General features: G+C 35.2%; 1 protein-coding gene across 1 annotated transcript in view; it reads right to left on the bottom strand.

The window, feature by feature from the left end:
* Nucleotides 1-293: 293 nt before the first annotated feature.
* The window catches only part of COL3A1 (collagen type III alpha 1 chain), a gene marked incomplete at both ends in the record, with an annotated part of 37,550 nt that continues 20,950 nt past the window's right edge, over nucleotides 294-16,893 (bottom strand). The window contains 29 exons of the mRNA XM_084259313.1: nucleotides 294-440; nucleotides 1,046-1,288; nucleotides 1,655-1,842; nucleotides 2,764-3,052; nucleotides 3,845-3,952; nucleotides 4,048-4,101; nucleotides 4,366-4,473; nucleotides 4,856-4,909; nucleotides 5,352-5,459; nucleotides 5,548-5,601; nucleotides 6,240-6,347; nucleotides 7,297-7,404; nucleotides 7,522-7,683; nucleotides 7,873-7,926; nucleotides 8,197-8,250; nucleotides 8,706-8,813; nucleotides 9,675-9,728; nucleotides 10,864-10,917; nucleotides 11,001-11,054; nucleotides 12,475-12,528; nucleotides 12,776-12,883; nucleotides 12,968-13,066; nucleotides 14,014-14,067; nucleotides 14,573-14,626; nucleotides 15,101-15,154; nucleotides 15,280-15,333; nucleotides 15,656-15,754; nucleotides 15,920-15,973; nucleotides 16,307-16,405. Coding sequence (XP_084115439.1) covers nucleotides 294-440; nucleotides 1,046-1,288; nucleotides 1,655-1,842; nucleotides 2,764-3,052; nucleotides 3,845-3,952; nucleotides 4,048-4,101; nucleotides 4,366-4,473; nucleotides 4,856-4,909; nucleotides 5,352-5,459; nucleotides 5,548-5,601; nucleotides 6,240-6,347; nucleotides 7,297-7,404; nucleotides 7,522-7,683; nucleotides 7,873-7,926; nucleotides 8,197-8,250; nucleotides 8,706-8,813; nucleotides 9,675-9,728; nucleotides 10,864-10,917; nucleotides 11,001-11,054; nucleotides 12,475-12,528; nucleotides 12,776-12,883; nucleotides 12,968-13,066; nucleotides 14,014-14,067; nucleotides 14,573-14,626; nucleotides 15,101-15,154; nucleotides 15,280-15,333; nucleotides 15,656-15,754; nucleotides 15,920-15,973; nucleotides 16,307-16,405 — 2,838 coding nt within the window. The remainder of the gene's footprint in view (nucleotides 441-1,045; nucleotides 1,289-1,654; nucleotides 1,843-2,763; nucleotides 3,053-3,844; nucleotides 3,953-4,047; nucleotides 4,102-4,365; nucleotides 4,474-4,855; nucleotides 4,910-5,351; nucleotides 5,460-5,547; nucleotides 5,602-6,239; nucleotides 6,348-7,296; nucleotides 7,405-7,521; nucleotides 7,684-7,872; nucleotides 7,927-8,196; nucleotides 8,251-8,705; nucleotides 8,814-9,674; nucleotides 9,729-10,863; nucleotides 10,918-11,000; nucleotides 11,055-12,474; nucleotides 12,529-12,775; nucleotides 12,884-12,967; nucleotides 13,067-14,013; nucleotides 14,068-14,572; nucleotides 14,627-15,100; nucleotides 15,155-15,279; nucleotides 15,334-15,655; nucleotides 15,755-15,919; nucleotides 15,974-16,306; nucleotides 16,406-16,893) is intronic.

The raw sequence follows: 16,893 nt of genomic DNA, 5'->3' as shown, positions 1-16,893 counted from the left end.
TTCAAAGAATGTAACACAGTGTTATTGTAAGAGTGTTGAAGTTTATTTATTATAGCACCATTGAGACATTTTGAAATTGGAATTGGTAAAAAAATAGAACAAAAAGCATTTGAATTGTAATTGGTGTAACAGCAAAAAATGTATCCTTTTTTGTCAAATTATACTTTTTCCAAAAATTTTGGAAATAAATAACTGGAATTTAGTTGGTCACTTGTACTGGTTGACAAGATTAGAACAAGAGGAACACATATGGAGTGTGAAATTTTTTGCTGGGGTTTCAGATAGAGTTTGGTTTATAAAAAGCAAACAGGGCCAACGTCCACACCAAATTCTTGATTAGGGCCACCGATATCATAGGGTGCAAAATCTACAATAGGTAGCCTCATGGCCTTGCGTGTTCTATACTCGAAGACTGTTTTGCCCCATTCCCCAGTGTGTTTCTGTAAAAAAAAGCAAAAAAGAAAGTTATTGTGACTTTGCTATTACTTAGATATTTCCTCTGACTGAGAAGTTAAAACAATTTTTGCTTGAAGGGAGTTTCCAACTTCCTAAGTTATCTACTTCAAAGCTATTATCCTCCCAGTTCACAAATCATATTGTTTTTTACCAAAAGCCTAAGATGGCTTCAGGGTAAGCTCATAAATAGTTATGTCACATGGAATTTTCTAATAATAGAAGTTAATGCTCCTTCTATTCATAAATGATAATAACAAAATGTAGATGTAAATTGAAAAGCGGTTTTTAGAATGAGTCCAAATGATGGCATTATGCAAAATACATTGTAACTGTGATCTAATGCACTTTATAGTATGAATTTAAATTTCAATGCTTCATTTCAACTAGTTTCACCTGGAGGTTGAGAGGATATATTCACTTTTTGGTGACTTTAACATTCTCTGCAATGAACCAGTAGATTTCATATAATTTGTACCAAATGCCTTCTTTTGTTTACCTGCATTATTTTTATTTCTTTTCAAAATAGCACCATTAAACCAGAAAAGCTGAGCTTATTATGACACATGCCTATAAAAATGATGTTACTTACAGTGCAACCATCCTCCAGAACTGTGTATGTGAATTTGCTATTTCCTTCTGCCTTGAATTCACCGTCATTTGACCCCATCAGTCTCAGGGCTTTCTTTACATTCCCACTGGCATGATCCATGTATGCGATGCTATTCTTGCAATGATATGTGATGTTCTGGGAAGCCCGGCTGGAGAGAAGCCTGAGGAATGCCAGCTGGACATCAAGGACATCTTCAGGAAGTTCAGGATTGCCATAACTAAACTGTGATAGGGAACAAAGCATTTTAATTTCAACTGTAAGTAAAGGATGCATGCAGTGTAATATGACCATAGTAATGAGGGAGTTTCATATGTTTTATGCATATTTTACATATAACATGTTTTTATTGCATGGAAAACATGCTATGAGAGTAAAAAGAATTAAAAGAGGTGGTTGTATATAACAAATATTTCAATCAAACTTAGCTCTTTTATGACAAATCATAAAAGAAGTCATCTGAATAGATAAAATCATTTGAGCTCTTCTGTTTATTAACTAACTTTGCTTTGTGATGAACAAATGGGAGAATTGAAATGTGGGATAAATAGGAATAACTTAGTGTCTAGAGGATGTCATATCCTTTCTTACCTGAAAGCCACCATCCATGGTCTCTCCAAACCAAATATGTTTCTTCTCAGCACTGGAATCCGTCCACCATCTCTTCCGTGGAACATTCGAAGGACTAGCATTTATACATGTTTCCCCGGTTTCCATATTACAGAATACTTTAATAGCATCCATCTTGCAACCTTGGTTAGGATCAACCCAATATTCTCCTGCAGTCACAAAAAAGAACAATGGGTATTGGTTATAAAATTTAACAATGAAATTTGGAACAGAATTTTTGTGTTTAACTAGTAAGGCATTCATAATTTTGTCTATTAATGTATTTTAACACATGCATACATGTATTTGTACCTATGTATTTGTACCTACAGTATAGCATATTAGAGAAATTTTTAGATTGAAACTGTTGAGGTAAAAAGGTTAGTATAACAACTATAAATAAAAATATTGAACATTGATGATCTACTAAGCCAAGACATTTGACTGGTGTATTGCAATTACTCAACTCTTAAAGATGATTACCTATTTAATGTGGTTTTGCTTAATAATATAAACTCTTTGTCTAATCTAGATTTATGCTAATAGGCCTAAACTTTAAGCCCCTATGATTGATAGTAGTCCTCCAATTTAATTTCCAGAAAAAAATCAACAAAAGCAATGTTTCCTGTTAAGATATTTGAAAGTCTGACATAATTTTGCCTTTGAGAGAGAATTAACCCAATACACGCTACAGCTTACATTATTACAATATTCTATTACATCTTATACAATATTCTAAAATTATAAATTATTTTTTAATTTGAACAATTTAATAATTATGTCTATTACAAAATTAAATTGCATTAAATATTACAATAAATTTATTGAACAAATAACATTAAAATGATATGCAGAAACAGTGCTATTTGTATAAAAATTATCCTTAAATTTCCCTACATTTGGAATATTTTATATACACCTGCAGTTTATATTCTCTTGCAATGTCAACATCAAGTCAACTAACAGTCTTTAAATATTCTTTCTGCTATAAAATATTTTCTATTTATAAATGTGTTTTCTTCTGCCCATATTCTGACAAACAACTTTCTTTATAGTCCTGTTGTCATGATTACAAAAGACATCCAACATACCACTCTTGAGTTCAGGATGGCAGAACTTCAGATCTCGGCAGTTCCTAGCAGGGTTTTTACGAGAACCATCAGGGCTAATGAGATTTTCTATCTGTCCATTGACAGATTTGAGTGAAGTCATAATTTCTTCAGTGTTGATTTTGAAGTCCATAGGCTCATCTCCATAATATGGGGCAAAACCACCAGATTTTTCACCAACGCCAGAGATGGCAGCAGCCCCACCGCAGCATGGACCCGGGGCACCAGGAGGTCCAGGAGGGCCAGGCTGTCCTGGATGGCCTGGGGAACCCTAGGAAGGGTAGGACATGCAACACTGAACTGTAATTCTTTGGTCTCCACATTATAAATAATATATCTTCATAATTATTTATTTGGTTTATTTGGGTTGTTTGATGAGCAAATGATAAACAATTCATAACAACTATAATTCATTAACATGAAATATATTGTATTCCACTGTGTATGATCAGTTATAAGAACACAAATTTTACTTTATCATAATTCTACTATATAAGTGAAGTGAGCAATTTTAATGCTGATATGACAGAGGGGATATGATCAGAAAATCTAGATTCTGATTTCAGATTTGTCATTAGTTTTATGTTTTGGGGATTATTGCTTTATTTGTGATTCAGTTACCATATGTGTGACTTGTGGAGATAACTGTTTTTTATTCTATTTACAGGTGTGTGATAGAAACCCATTAGGAATGATGGTATCTGTAACAAAACAAACCATAATAGCTGTTGAGAAGGAAAATGTACTACATAATCCTTATGATGATCATAGGTGGGAGAACTCCAATGTGAGATCAGTGCTGGAGGAGTACATTTGATTAATTACATTTATGTCCTTACCCTGATATAACTTATTGAATCAAATTATAAAATAGGCTTTTCCAATCTTATGTGCTGAAGGATGCCTTAAATTGATTATTCATTTTCTAAATAAAGTTCAGTAATTGCATTGTTTTAAGCTTATTACCTTAGCTTAAACACATTACAAAGTTTTTCTGAAAATTTGAATATGATAAAATATTAAATCTCAAATGCAAACTGAATATTTATAAATGATGTCTTACCTCAGATCCTCTTTCACCTCTGTTACCTCGAGGCCCTGGTGGCCCAATGGGACCTGGGTGTCCACTCGTTCCATCTTTCCCAGGGGCGCCGCTGGGTCCAACAGGTCCCTAAGATATAATGATAGTACAATGTCAGAATAGCCTCCTGAGGTTTAGTGTTTTAAAAAAATATGGACCTTCCAACGTTTTTCTATGATACTTACTCTGGGGCCTGCAGGGCCTGGACTACCAATTGCGCCTTGGTGACCAGCAGGACCCTGAATGTAAAAGAAAGGTGAATTTGAAGGAAGACTTTAAGAAAGAAGGTTCAAGAAACTCAGGAGCATGATTTACTTTTCCTCTAACCTTCTCATGGTTTCATGCTAACTATTATCTCCAATAACATGTTGAACCAATTTCTCATCATTTTCAGCATGTACTCTTTAATGATGAACACTTTTCCATCAACAGTCCCTATGTTTGTCTAATTTATTCGCTAAAATACATTGAAGTGTATTTTCTATCAAAATGGATGTACTTACTGGAGAACCGGGGGCACCTGGACTACCAGGGAATCCTCGATGTCCTTTCATGCCAGCAGAACCACGTTCACCTGTTTCACCTTTGTCACCACGTGGGCCTTGGGGACCCTTTATAAACACATTTAAAATTAAGATATGCACACATACATATTGGAAAAATAACAGAATTTATAAAAATTAAGTTCGTTTTATGACATTCTATGAGCTAGAAATCCCCATTAAGACATGGAATTGTAAGGATAGATGGATTAATAAAGATTGTGCTTGTGGTTGTTATGATTTGGGACTGATAACTGCACAGAACCCCAATAGTTGATGTTTATATCCTTGACCTCAAGAAAATTTTAGATGCTGAATTATTTTCTATACTACAAACGTTTAAATTCTGTTCCATAATTACATATTTTGTCATGAATGTTGTTTTCTGAATATGCCAGAAAATAGAATATTTCCTACACTGGAGAATGAATAAAAAAAGAGAGAGACTTACAGGTGCACCTCGGGAACCAGCAGGACCTGGAGCTCCAGCAGGGCCAGCAGGACCCTAAAATAAAGATAGAAAAATGAACAATCACACAGAAAATGATCTATTGATACAGTTTTGTTTTACTTAACATTAATAATTTCATTGTGATAAAATAACTGCATGCATACTATTATTGAAAGTTGATATTATCTTCTCTTAAGTCCTTTCCCTGTTTATATCTAACAGGGAAGGTGAGAAAGTCCTGTTAATTAAGCTTTACATTTACCCAGTGAACATATACTTGGTCTGATTAATACTGTTTTGAATTTTATCCTCATTGACTACTACCAGAATCTTACATCTATCTTTATTACCATAGTTGCCTAAGGAATGACTAGCGTAAAAGCTGTACAGCCAATTTTAGTAGATCACTTGGTAGGCAGATCTGACATTCTACCTTCTAATCTCTCTATTGAGTGACATGGACAAGTAAAGATAAATGGTGCTTATTAGAACTCACAGACTCTCCTCTATCACCACTCTTTCCAGAGGGACCAACAGGACCAGGTGGGCCAGGGTGACCAGGAGCCCCAGGGGCACCAGGAGAGCCATTTTCACCACGATCACCCTGTGGATAAATTCATAGATCCTAAATAAATATGATCAGCAACTGTTATTGTCATTACACAACACTTCTGTGCCCATGTTTGTTATACCTTGCCACCAGGAGATCCATCTCGACCTGGCAGTCCATCTGACCCAGGGTTTCCCTGATTGAAGGAAAAAATGAAGGAGAAAAGAAATCAAATGATTTGGAACCATGTAAAGAGCATCTAAATCATGCATTCTCAATGGGAGCAATATCATTCTAAAGAGGATAAAAATTGTGTGTGAAAAATCTTAGTTATTACAATGGGTGTGGTCTTTTAAAGGATAACATCACCTAAACAAATATATAGTGGATTTGTGGTACTTATATTTCATGAAGTGAGAGAGGGAAAAGTGATTAGTGGGAAAAATGACTTAGTGGACTGATAATAAAAAAAAAAGCTTGAGAAACACTAATTTCAGCTGATAATGGAAATCTATAACTCAAGAAGATTAAGCACAGATAACACAGAGAACATTGTTACCCAAAAGAATGATGTAAATTAAGTCTCCTCCCACTTCTAACTTCTTTATTTAGCTAGAGCTCAAACTCCAGTCCATTAAAGATTATTTATTCGGTAAATATTAATGATCATGCCCACTTACAGGTATTCTAGTTATAGAAAAACTATGTTACTAGAGAAGGAAAGATTTCTTTGTCATGTAATAATATATACAATCTTAAATATTCAGGCCCAATTTGACCCTCACTTAGATAAATTGTCAACTGCTAACTTATTTCCTAAGAACAAAGACTTACATCTCTTCCAGGCTCACCAGCTGTACCGGCCAGACCAGGAAGACCCTGGGGACCAGGAGGGCCACGTTCTCCACTGAGGCCTGGAGTACCTGGTTTCCCACTTTCACCCTGTGTACAAAGGAATAAAAGAAATTTTATTTTAACTTACTTTGATGTAAGAAATCTATATGTTGTTATAGATAGCTTTATTTCCCAGGGAAAAACCTTGTTTTATTCAATTTCTATTGAATTATTCCTAAAATTCTCTCCTCCATGAGGGAAGAGTTTTAGAGAAGCAGCTTCTTATATATTTTCAAACTTTCCCAGTGACAAAGGGATGAAAAATTACATTTATTACCTTATTCAAATTACATCTTAATGTGAGATGTATAAATAGACAGCTAAGGTAAGGAAAAAAATAAGAAGTCATCATGAAACCATAGGTTTAAGCTTGTCATTAGAATTAGGTTACATTGAACATTCAATTTTGACCTAAAGAATATAACTAGATATGTCCATATAAATTAAAAATGCTTATATTTTATGTTTTAATTTCACAGCAATATTATATAACCATAAGTTTAAAGAGGTGCTTGAAGTGTCAAAATATAAGCCCATTAAAACAAAACTTCATTGTCCAAAGCTTCAAAGTAATGGACATTTAAGATGCTAAGCACTAGGATATCATAATAATATTAGTAAAGGAAAATCAGGAGTGCCAAGTGAATTGAATTGATGGGTAATTGCTATTGGTAAGACTGCTTAAGGTCTCTAAGCTGACATTATTTCCAATGACAGTCAATAAACTGAAGAATGCTCAGAAGTTTCCTAACAGCTATTTGAGATGGTGAGATATTTTCTCTTATCAGTTTATATGTATTTATGTTCAGGACTGGAATGTGATGTACATTGTTTTTGTGTGATGAGCGTTTTAAAAGTATTCACAGCTCCTGAAAATAAAAAAAGGATCAGGAATTTGCATTTATTACATAAAAGCTTATTCAGACCATACATGGTGTGGTGAAATGACCTCTGAAGGCTCTCAAAGGAGACAAGAAGCAGGGATAGATAGACTCACCTTGATGCCTTGCGGGCCAGGGCTTCCCCTAGGACCTGTCATGCCTGGTGGTCCTGCAAGACCCCGTGCTCCGGGAATCCCTATCAGTCCAAGTGGGCCTGGAACTCCCTGTTGTGAGAGAAATGAAGTCTTAGCTCTTCTTTAAATGACTGTGTTTTCATGTACAGAATTTGTGATTAAGAATAAAGTAGTGTTGTCAGTCAATAGAGCAATGAAGCTACTCACCGCAGGGCCCTGGGGGCCAGGTGATCCCTTCTCGCCTGGTTGCCCAGCATCACCTTTTGGGCCAGGTGATCCGGGGTTGCCGGGAGCACCACTGCTACCAGGTGGACCTGGGGGTCCATCCTTGCCTGCAGGCCCACTGGAACCAGGGGGGCCTGGGTTACCCTACAAAGAATTATTTGAAATGTATTTTACAATGAATATGTGAAATTTTCCCTGCTTTAGCTCATTCAAATAATTTTAGATTTGATTTACCACAAAAAAAAAAGTAGCAACTGGTTTCTAAAATTAAGAGCACCTTTGAATGCTTTTATGGAATATAGGGTAAAAACAAATCCTTTAGAAACTGCTTACATTACTTCCAGGAGGACCAGACACACCACGAGCACCAGGGAATCCAGCAGCACCCTGTGAAAGGAAGATATGTTTTTGAATTTCAAATAGATCAAATAACTGATCTCTAAAAACAAATATAAAGTAGAAGAAATTTGATAGACCCTGTCATCTAGCTTAGGGTCTTTACGCTTCTTTATAGTAACTCCTATGAGTAAATGATTTTAATTTTTACACTATCTTTCAGAATCTAGTGCTCTCAAAGTAGCAGTGGTTCAAATTGATATTAATTAATGTGTTTCAATTATAGTTTAGATAATAATAGTTAGAAAGATCAATACTTACAGGACTACCAGGACTGCCACGTTCACCTTTAACACCTTGGGGACCAGGGGGACCCTAGAGAGGAGGGCGGGAATGATTTACCAGAATGGCACCAAAATAAAAATTTAAGACAAGCATTGAGCTCTTGGAAAACATTATTATGGTAATCATTCTGCAGTATATTCACATATCAAAATGTTATGTTATATAATTTAAATGTACACAATGAGATCTAATGGCAATTAGATCTCAATAAAATTGGGGGAAAAACTACAACAGAAATGAGAATCTATTTTGGAAAAACATTAAAACAAAACAAAATAAAAAAAATACCCAGTAACTCTATGAAGAATTTCAAATTATTTGATTGAGGTCCTATCTAGACTCTTGGACTCAAGCTTCAAACTCAGAACTCTGTTCCAAAGAACACTGTACTCTTGTCATCAGGACAAGTTTTCTCAATATGGAATAACAAATTCTTGCTAGACCTAAGTACTTCATTAGAAGGCTGAGACATAGAGAATACTCACAGCTGGCCCAGCACCACCGGGGGGTCCAGCAACTCCAGGAGGGCCCCCTTCACCTTTCTCACCAGGAGCTCCTCTTTCCCCTTTACCACCAGGTTCGCCATTCTGTCCCTACAGTCACAAACAATACAGTCTGTGAGCTGACATCCTCACACGACACTTGGCTGACTATTTTTTTTTCAGAAAATAGAATTTTTCAGATGAAGAAGGTTGAATAGGAAAAGAAAACTCTTTGAAGACAAGGAAAATACAATATTTTCATCATAAAACTATATTATTAAGTAAGCATTCCGATGTACATTATTGCCATTTGAGAGGAAGTGATTCCAAGGACTGCGCATTTGAAAGCAGGCATCAGTAAATTCATTTAACTATGATGTTAGATTATTTAATTAGCTTATAATGGAAGAACTTTAGTGCTTTAGTGGTTCCATGGTTCCAGGTGAGTCTCATTAACCAGGCATTAAAGTCAGGGCAGGTGTTTTTATCTCAACTTTTTTAAGGATTAAGAATCAAGCTAAAGCAAAATCATCAAGTAAAAGACAATTCCTGGATGGTATCACACGTGGAATATAAGTAATCAAAGCAAATTTGAAGAAAATACAACAAAAATAACTCATACTGAAAAATATGGTGGTTATTAGTGTGGAAGAAAATGAGGGTGGGATGAACTGGTAGAGGGGGTCAATTTGACAGAATTAACAGCACCAGAACTTTGGTGGTGGTTTGGTGACACATACACACAGGTTGAGGTGTGAAGCTGCGCTCCTAAAGCTTACATATTAATCTACCCAATGGGAAATTGATACCATTTTATTAGGAAAAAAAAAAAAAACAATCCTGTACCTAAAAAATGGGGGTAAAATAACACTTTAGTGAGTGGATACTAGTCCAGACTCGACATATACTTCTGTTTTTCCAGAAGACAGTGCTGCTGGGCTGTGACAAGCGTATTTTAACGCTTATACTTACAGGAGCACCAGGGAAGCCAGCAGGTCCCGGAGGCCCATGTTCACCTCTCTCACCCTGAAATGATAAATATCCTCATTAATCACAGTGGAGACATTGTCCCATAGAGTGTATATCATCCTCTATATCACCTTATCTTTCCTCTAAACAGAAAGTACCAAATTACTTAAAATACTTCAATCTCTGAAGACTTCTTTTTCAACAAAATTAGGAGTGGACAACACCAGAGCATTAGTTCCTTTTGCCTCTGTGCTATAATTTGCAATAATAATAATTTGTGGTGTGGTGACATATATCTGAAGGGATGTAAACTTATGCCTCTAAATCATATATAGTGTGGTAAGCCAATGTTACCTCAATAAAAAATGATAAAAATTTAACAAATGTAACTAAATAAAGTGATGGCTATGTTAATTAGCTAACTCGAAACTAAACTTGAAAAAACTATAAAAGAAAAATAATTTGAAAAATTTCAAGTGCTTAACACATTTAATTATACAACTTAGTTAAACCATGGTAAAGTGTTGAGAAATCAATCAATTTATGAATTAATTTAAAAATATATATTTTATAACTGTTCTGAATTGTAATCCTTGCAGGTAGCAATTTTTTGCTCTAGAAGGAGCTTCAAGCAAAGGTCCTATGGGTTTTAAGAGATACCTTTTTACAAATGTATATTACTTGTATAATATTTTTTTAAAAGATTTATTTATTTATACAAGAGCTGGGGTACAGGCCAGAGGTGTGGGAGGGTGAGAGGATTCACCAGAGACAGAGCAGGAAGCAGAACAGACAGACTGACTGAAAGCACTGCTGAGGGGAGCAGCGGGTGAGACAGGAGAGGTCTGCTGCACCATGTGGGTATCTCCCCGGCTGGCTGAGAATCAAGCCTGTGCTGCAGAGGCTGAGGACAACTTCACAGTGCTGTGCTAAACCTGCTGCGCCACTGGGGAGGCCCTTGTGTAATATATTTTTTCCAAAATTATTTAGCATAGAAACTATCATTTAAAATGGTCTCATGAATTTATGAGTTAAGAACTATAAAGCTCACTCGTACGTCATTTGATTCCTACAGACAATAATTCCAAATTGAGACTCATGGCCTCTGGGACAGAATTGCTAAAAAGCAAAACCTAAGTAATTGCTGCCTCTGTAGGTTAAAAAGTGTGTTGAAAATGTCTTTAATACTTACAGGGCCACCACGTGGACCAGCTATACCTGGAAGTCCGGGGGCACCACCTTCACCCTGAAAGGGGAAAAAAAGAATTACTGCCATCATCTGAAAAGCCAAAGACATTTTCTTTTTGTTTCTCAATAGAGTTTTATTACCTTATCTCCAGGCTGACCAGCTGGGCCGGGGGGACCAATGGGACCAGTAGGACCCTATAGAAATAGAAAATAGAAATATATTTTTAAATTTTAAGATAAAGAATATCATTTTCCTATTAAAAAAAAGAGTATATAGTCATATTATGGATCTAGCAAACTAGATAATATGATTTCCCTTATGCTGGAATAATGTGTTCTTCACACAGTATGCAAATGCTACAGAGCTTAGAAAATGCATGATTCTTTGGAGATGACTCCAAAGGAATATAAGATTGAATGACAATTTATTGATTCATTTATTCTATTGTAGAGAATAAATAAGACATGATGTAAGATATTATAGTAACATCTTTTAAAATTTAAAGAACATTGCCTTATTTGATTGCTTGATAATTCAAAATGTTTCATTCAACTATTCTCAGCATCATTACACATATTAATGTTTTCAAATACTGAAGTTTTACTTATATCACATAAATAAAATATTAGCTGCTTTGCAAAACTAGATGATAGTTTACGCATCTAGTCTGTCAATAGTTGAAATGCTTCAAGGCAACTCTAGTAAATATAACAGCTATGATATTGTGTACTTATCATTTGCAGTATTATTTGCTAACATAATAACATATTTGTTAGCTAACAGAAATAGAATCTATTGCATTTTTAAAATTTGTTTTTAACTTATTTTGATGGGAGTGTCACAGAAAGTTGAAAAGGAATATACAGGAAAATTCTGTGAACTTTTCTCCTAGCTTCCCTCAATGTTGTCTTACACAACTACATTGCACTATTAAAACTTAGAAATTGCCATTAGTATAAGTCATAGAATTTTGTCAAGTTATTTCAGCACTTGCACATACACTCATGTGTGTATAAAAAAATATAAGATTTAATCATCTATAGCCTTGTATAATGAACACAACAATCAAGATATTTAAATGTACAATCACAATAAGACTTTTATGTCATCTTTTCATAGGCACACTCTTCTCCCCTATTCCTAATTCCTGGTAACCATTCTGTGCTACATCTCTGTAACTGTGTTGTTTCAAGAATGTGAAATGAATGGAATCGTGCAGGATGAATCCTTGTGAAATTTTCCTTTACTCAGCATGATGTCCCGCAGATTTGTATAAGTTGTTATATGAATCTATACCATCCAATTAAATGTTTTTTTAAATCAAAAATCTCTTCTGAAGCAGTAATGATTATCTCACACTTTCATGATTTATGAATTCAGTTTCTAACCTTTATCATACTTTTTTACATTCTTAGGCTATATTGAACTATCAGCTAGTGATATATAGGACCAGGAATTTTAATAATCAAGTCACTGGGGTCTTCTTAATATACAGAATATGACAAAGTGTGGTCTAGATTCTGAAGAATTTCTGGAAAAATTAGAAGATGAGGTGAGGGACTACTCCATGTCCCATTCAGTAAAGGCCTGTTTCTCTACAGTACAAAGACTCACCCTTGGGCCATCTTTCCCTGGGGCACCATCAGCACCTGAACCACCTGGATCACCCTGTCAAATAAAAGTCAGGGTCATCAGATTAGAAGGATCCTTAACGCAAATCTCCCAAGAAGAGGAGCAACCTCAAGATTCACTTTGATGTGTTCTTAGAAATAGTTACTCTAGGAATACAACTCAAATTTCATTTACTATGAAACAGCAGTTAATTTTTTAAAATAGATTATTTTCCAGCAATGCTGCTTTCCTTTAACCTATAAAATTTGTTTTGTAGCATAATTAACAGAAAAGAGGACAATACCTTGTCACCCTTTGGACCAGGACCTCCAGGACCTCCTCTTTCTCCTGGCATTCCTTGCAGACCAGGTGAGCCAGCATTACCAGGTGGCCCAGCGGGACCTGCAGGGCCCTGAAATCAAAAGGGAAATTGCAATTCTCAGGAAGGAAATGAATACATTTTGTAAAATTTATGTGAATTGAATTATGCAGTTACCTTTCCACCTTCGGGTCCAGGGGGACCAGCTCCACCTCTCGGTCCTGGGGGCCCCGCTGCTCCAGGGGCCCCACGCTCACCAGGAGCACCAGAATCACCCTATAATTGGAATGTAATATCCTTGTTAGAAAACCCAATACAAAACCAAAACAGAATTACCCTGAATTGATGCAGATCACCAAGTTTTTATATTTTTGAACAATTTAGAAATATTTATAGTTCTAAATAACATTTGATCAACAGAGAACTGGAAAATTAAAGAGTTTAAATAAGAGAACTTTCACATCTGACCTAATGAACTAAACCTAAAACTATTATTATTGTTATTATTTTATTCCAAAGTATGAACATTTAATGTTCTTCTACAAAAATCAGGTTTCTATACAATATCAATGCACTGGAAAGAATTTCCTCCTGAAATTTCAGGTCCATAGTTGATTCCATAGGGTTTATTTATGTCAGAGAATTTGATTTTCCAAATGAGGCAATTTTGATGTATTGGGAAAGTCTTGAGTTGCCCTAAATGTACTCAACAAACATTTGTAATGTTGTGCTTTTCAAAAAGGGAGTTTAGTTTGACATAATAAAAACATGCCACTAATGAACTGCTCTATAACATGCTGAAGAAATTAGGAAATAATTCAAAATATCTACCTTGCCTCCAGGAGTTCCAGGTGAGCCGGCATCACCCTTTGGACCCTAGAAGATAGGTGATTTATGTGATTGAACCTATATCAGAGTGCATGTTTTATAAATGAAAGCTAAAGACACATTTTTCTCTTTCATATTTCATGCAATTTGTCAAATCTTGAGTTATGGATATTTCCTTTAGTTCCATTTATTGTTTGGTAAAATTCAAACTTTTCCTGTAACAGCTATGCTCTCATAACTTTTCTTCATTTTGTTAATTAATGTTTTAAAACTTAATGTTAAAACTCAGATATTATGGCTTAAGAAAATACTTAAGAAAATACAAAGATTAACAATTGATACATAACTATTACTTATTTTTTGGTTCATTTTGAAAAAAATGGCATGAAACTTACTGGTTCACCAGGTTTTCCATTTTCTCCCGGAGGGCCATTCGTTCCAGGTATGCCCTACAAACCATCATAGTTGTATTATGCAATCATTTTAAACTTCACTTACAGAAATTTTTTCATATATGTTTCTAAAAGGTATTCAAAAGTGGTGTTAGAGGTCTTTTTTACCGGTAGAAGATTTGTGACTCTCAAAATTCAATGATAGAGCTATAATGCTAATTAATCTTATAAAACTATATTCATTTCCCTTTATTCTTTCTGTTGCTATATATAAAATGAATGAATGAACATGGTTATGTGAGTTTAAATTATAATAAAAATAAGTTTAAACATATAGAATGTTAATTATATTTAAAATATTTTTTAAATAATAGAGTCATTCTGGAATAGGCAGAATGCTATTTTAGTAATTTTGTTTAAAGGTAAAAAACAAACTGACAATTTAAAACTTAATATGAATTGGTATACTGAAAAAATGAACTGTCAATTGACTCAACAAATATGGGAAGTATTGAATCGGTAAAAGTAGGTGTCCAGGGATATTTAAATAACAAATTCTTACTTGTGGTCCTGGTAGACCAGGGGGTCCTGATTCTCCTTTGTCACCAGATGGTCCCTGTGCAAAAAAAAAAAAAAAAAAAGAGATGCTCCATTATAAAATACCCTTTCGTATCTAGTCCATGTGGTTTTCAAGCTAAATTTAAAAATAACGAGAGGGAAGAGTTTGGTCTGTGGAAGTGACACATGGGAGACACATCCAATATAAATTTGCTCAATGTCAACATTTTTTCTAAAGATTTATTTATTTATGCAAACAAGAACTGGCCAGAGGTTCAGGGGGTGAGAGGATTCACCAACAGAGTGGGGAACAGAACAGACAGATCGACTGAAATACACTGCTGAGGGGAGCAGTGGGCGAGTCAGGAGAGGTCTGCTGTGCATCGATGTCAACATTTAATTAACTAATAAGCACTATTTGTAATTGCTTTGGTGAATTAAATTATAGAGTGTCAGAGATTATATAATTCCTGGTCTTCCCTTTGCCCCACCTCCACCCATTTACATCTCCAATTTATGGGAATAAACTTACAGTAGGCCCTGGGGGGCCCTGAGGTCCCGTTTCACCATTCTTTCCAGCAGGACCCTAAAAAGAAAGCAGTTAGTGAAACAGGGTTAACGAAGATAACAAAGAGAAACCATACAGTTGGAAATAAATTAGACAGTTGGAAATAAATTAGACAGTTGGAAATAAATTGATAAGCTACATACCTGTGGGCCAGGACCCCCGGGGCCACCTCGTTCTCCATTCTTGCCAGGAGCACCCTTAAAAAGAAGTGGCCATAATTTACTAATTCTCAAAGGAAATTATTCATATTTTTAATGAATCTCTTACACACACACACCCCCATAACCAAAAAATAATGTCGAGAACTATGTTTCCATACATGTTGCCTCTTTCCCCAGAATTCCATTAAAAAAAAATTAGCTCCTTTCTTACAGTGTATTTTGATTTTCATGTATTCTTCTATGCTTTGAAGTAGAGATTAGTTTTGACCATTTCTGCAAACTGCCCATCACCCCACCAATATGGAAAGTAAAAGGTCTCCTCTCAAATAGCTACTGAAGAAAGGAAAGAGGAACTCACATCATTTCCTTTAGGACCAGGGAAGCCCATGACACCAGGCTGACCTCGGGGACCAGATGGGCCTGGAGGACCTGGCCGACCACTTTCTCCTTGACTTCCCTAATGACAAAAAAAAAAATTGATACAAATAGAGGCTTGATAAAGGTCTGATCAGAAATATGCAACATACATATTAAAATTATACAATGTTTATCAAGGCTAGGCAAAAGCCTGAATTTCATTATTTAACTAAGCTTCTATAGAGAAACTAAAAAATGTACATACGGGAGGCCCTGGTTTCCCATCATTTCCTGGTCCTCCTGGGCTTCCGGGCATACCCTAAATTAAAGAGATGAGTCAGACAGGTGATTTAAAAAGATCAATGAAGTACAAACATACTAAAAAAAAATCTGTAAAATTTTGAGATTTTCACTTACATATGCAGTCTCAGAGATGTACACATTTTTTTTTTTTGTTTATAAATTGTCTTAGTCAAATGTTCTAGCTTTTTGTTCTTCGACCTATACTAACCTACATTTTCTTTAAAAAAATTATTTTGTTTTGTTTTGAACCCACAGAAATGCTAGCCTGATTTAGGTTGTCTTTGATCCTTCTTCAGTGCCTTTCTTGTTAGAAAATTGCAGGGTCATTCAAACAAGTGTGTCTCTGTACCCTCATTCCTGGGCCTCCAGGGACGCCATCGCGACCTGGTTCTCCAGCAGCTCCTCTAGGTCCTGCAGGACCTGGACCACCGCGCTCCCCAGCGGGACCCTAAGAAGTGAAATAAATCAACAACTTAAAGGAGTATTCATTGATCTACACAGTCACAATATTTAGGTTACAACCAAATTCTCTCATAATTGGTATGTTGCTGACATGTTCTAATCAAAATCCCAGTTAGTAGGTCAGATTGTCATGCTGGAAATATTTTGAGGCAATGTTGAGGAACATCACATGCTTTAAAAAGCAATATTTAATGGACTTAATATATTTCTGTGCATATAAAGTCAAAAAAGCACTAACAATATTAATTTTTATCTGTATAGCACTACAGAGTTTTCAAAGAAATTTTAGTCATATTTGCTTTTCTTAGGCTTGATATGATGCTGAGATAAAAAATTTTCAATGGACAGGCAAGTCAAAGAATTTACATAGAGATTAAATGATTTGTTTTAGTTACAAAGCAAGGAAAATTGTTGAGCAGGGGCTAGAATCATTGGTTTACACTGATATTAATTTCTATAAAAACTGATATTTTT

Source organism: Talpa europaea (genome assembly GCF_964194135.1).
Source record: "Talpa europaea genome assembly, chromosome: 1".
Classification (NCBI taxonomy): domain Eukaryota; kingdom Metazoa; phylum Chordata; class Mammalia; order Eulipotyphla; family Talpidae; genus Talpa; species Talpa europaea.
The sequence above is the reverse complement of the archived record's forward strand: the minus strand, read 5'-3'. Positions and strand labels throughout refer to the sequence as shown.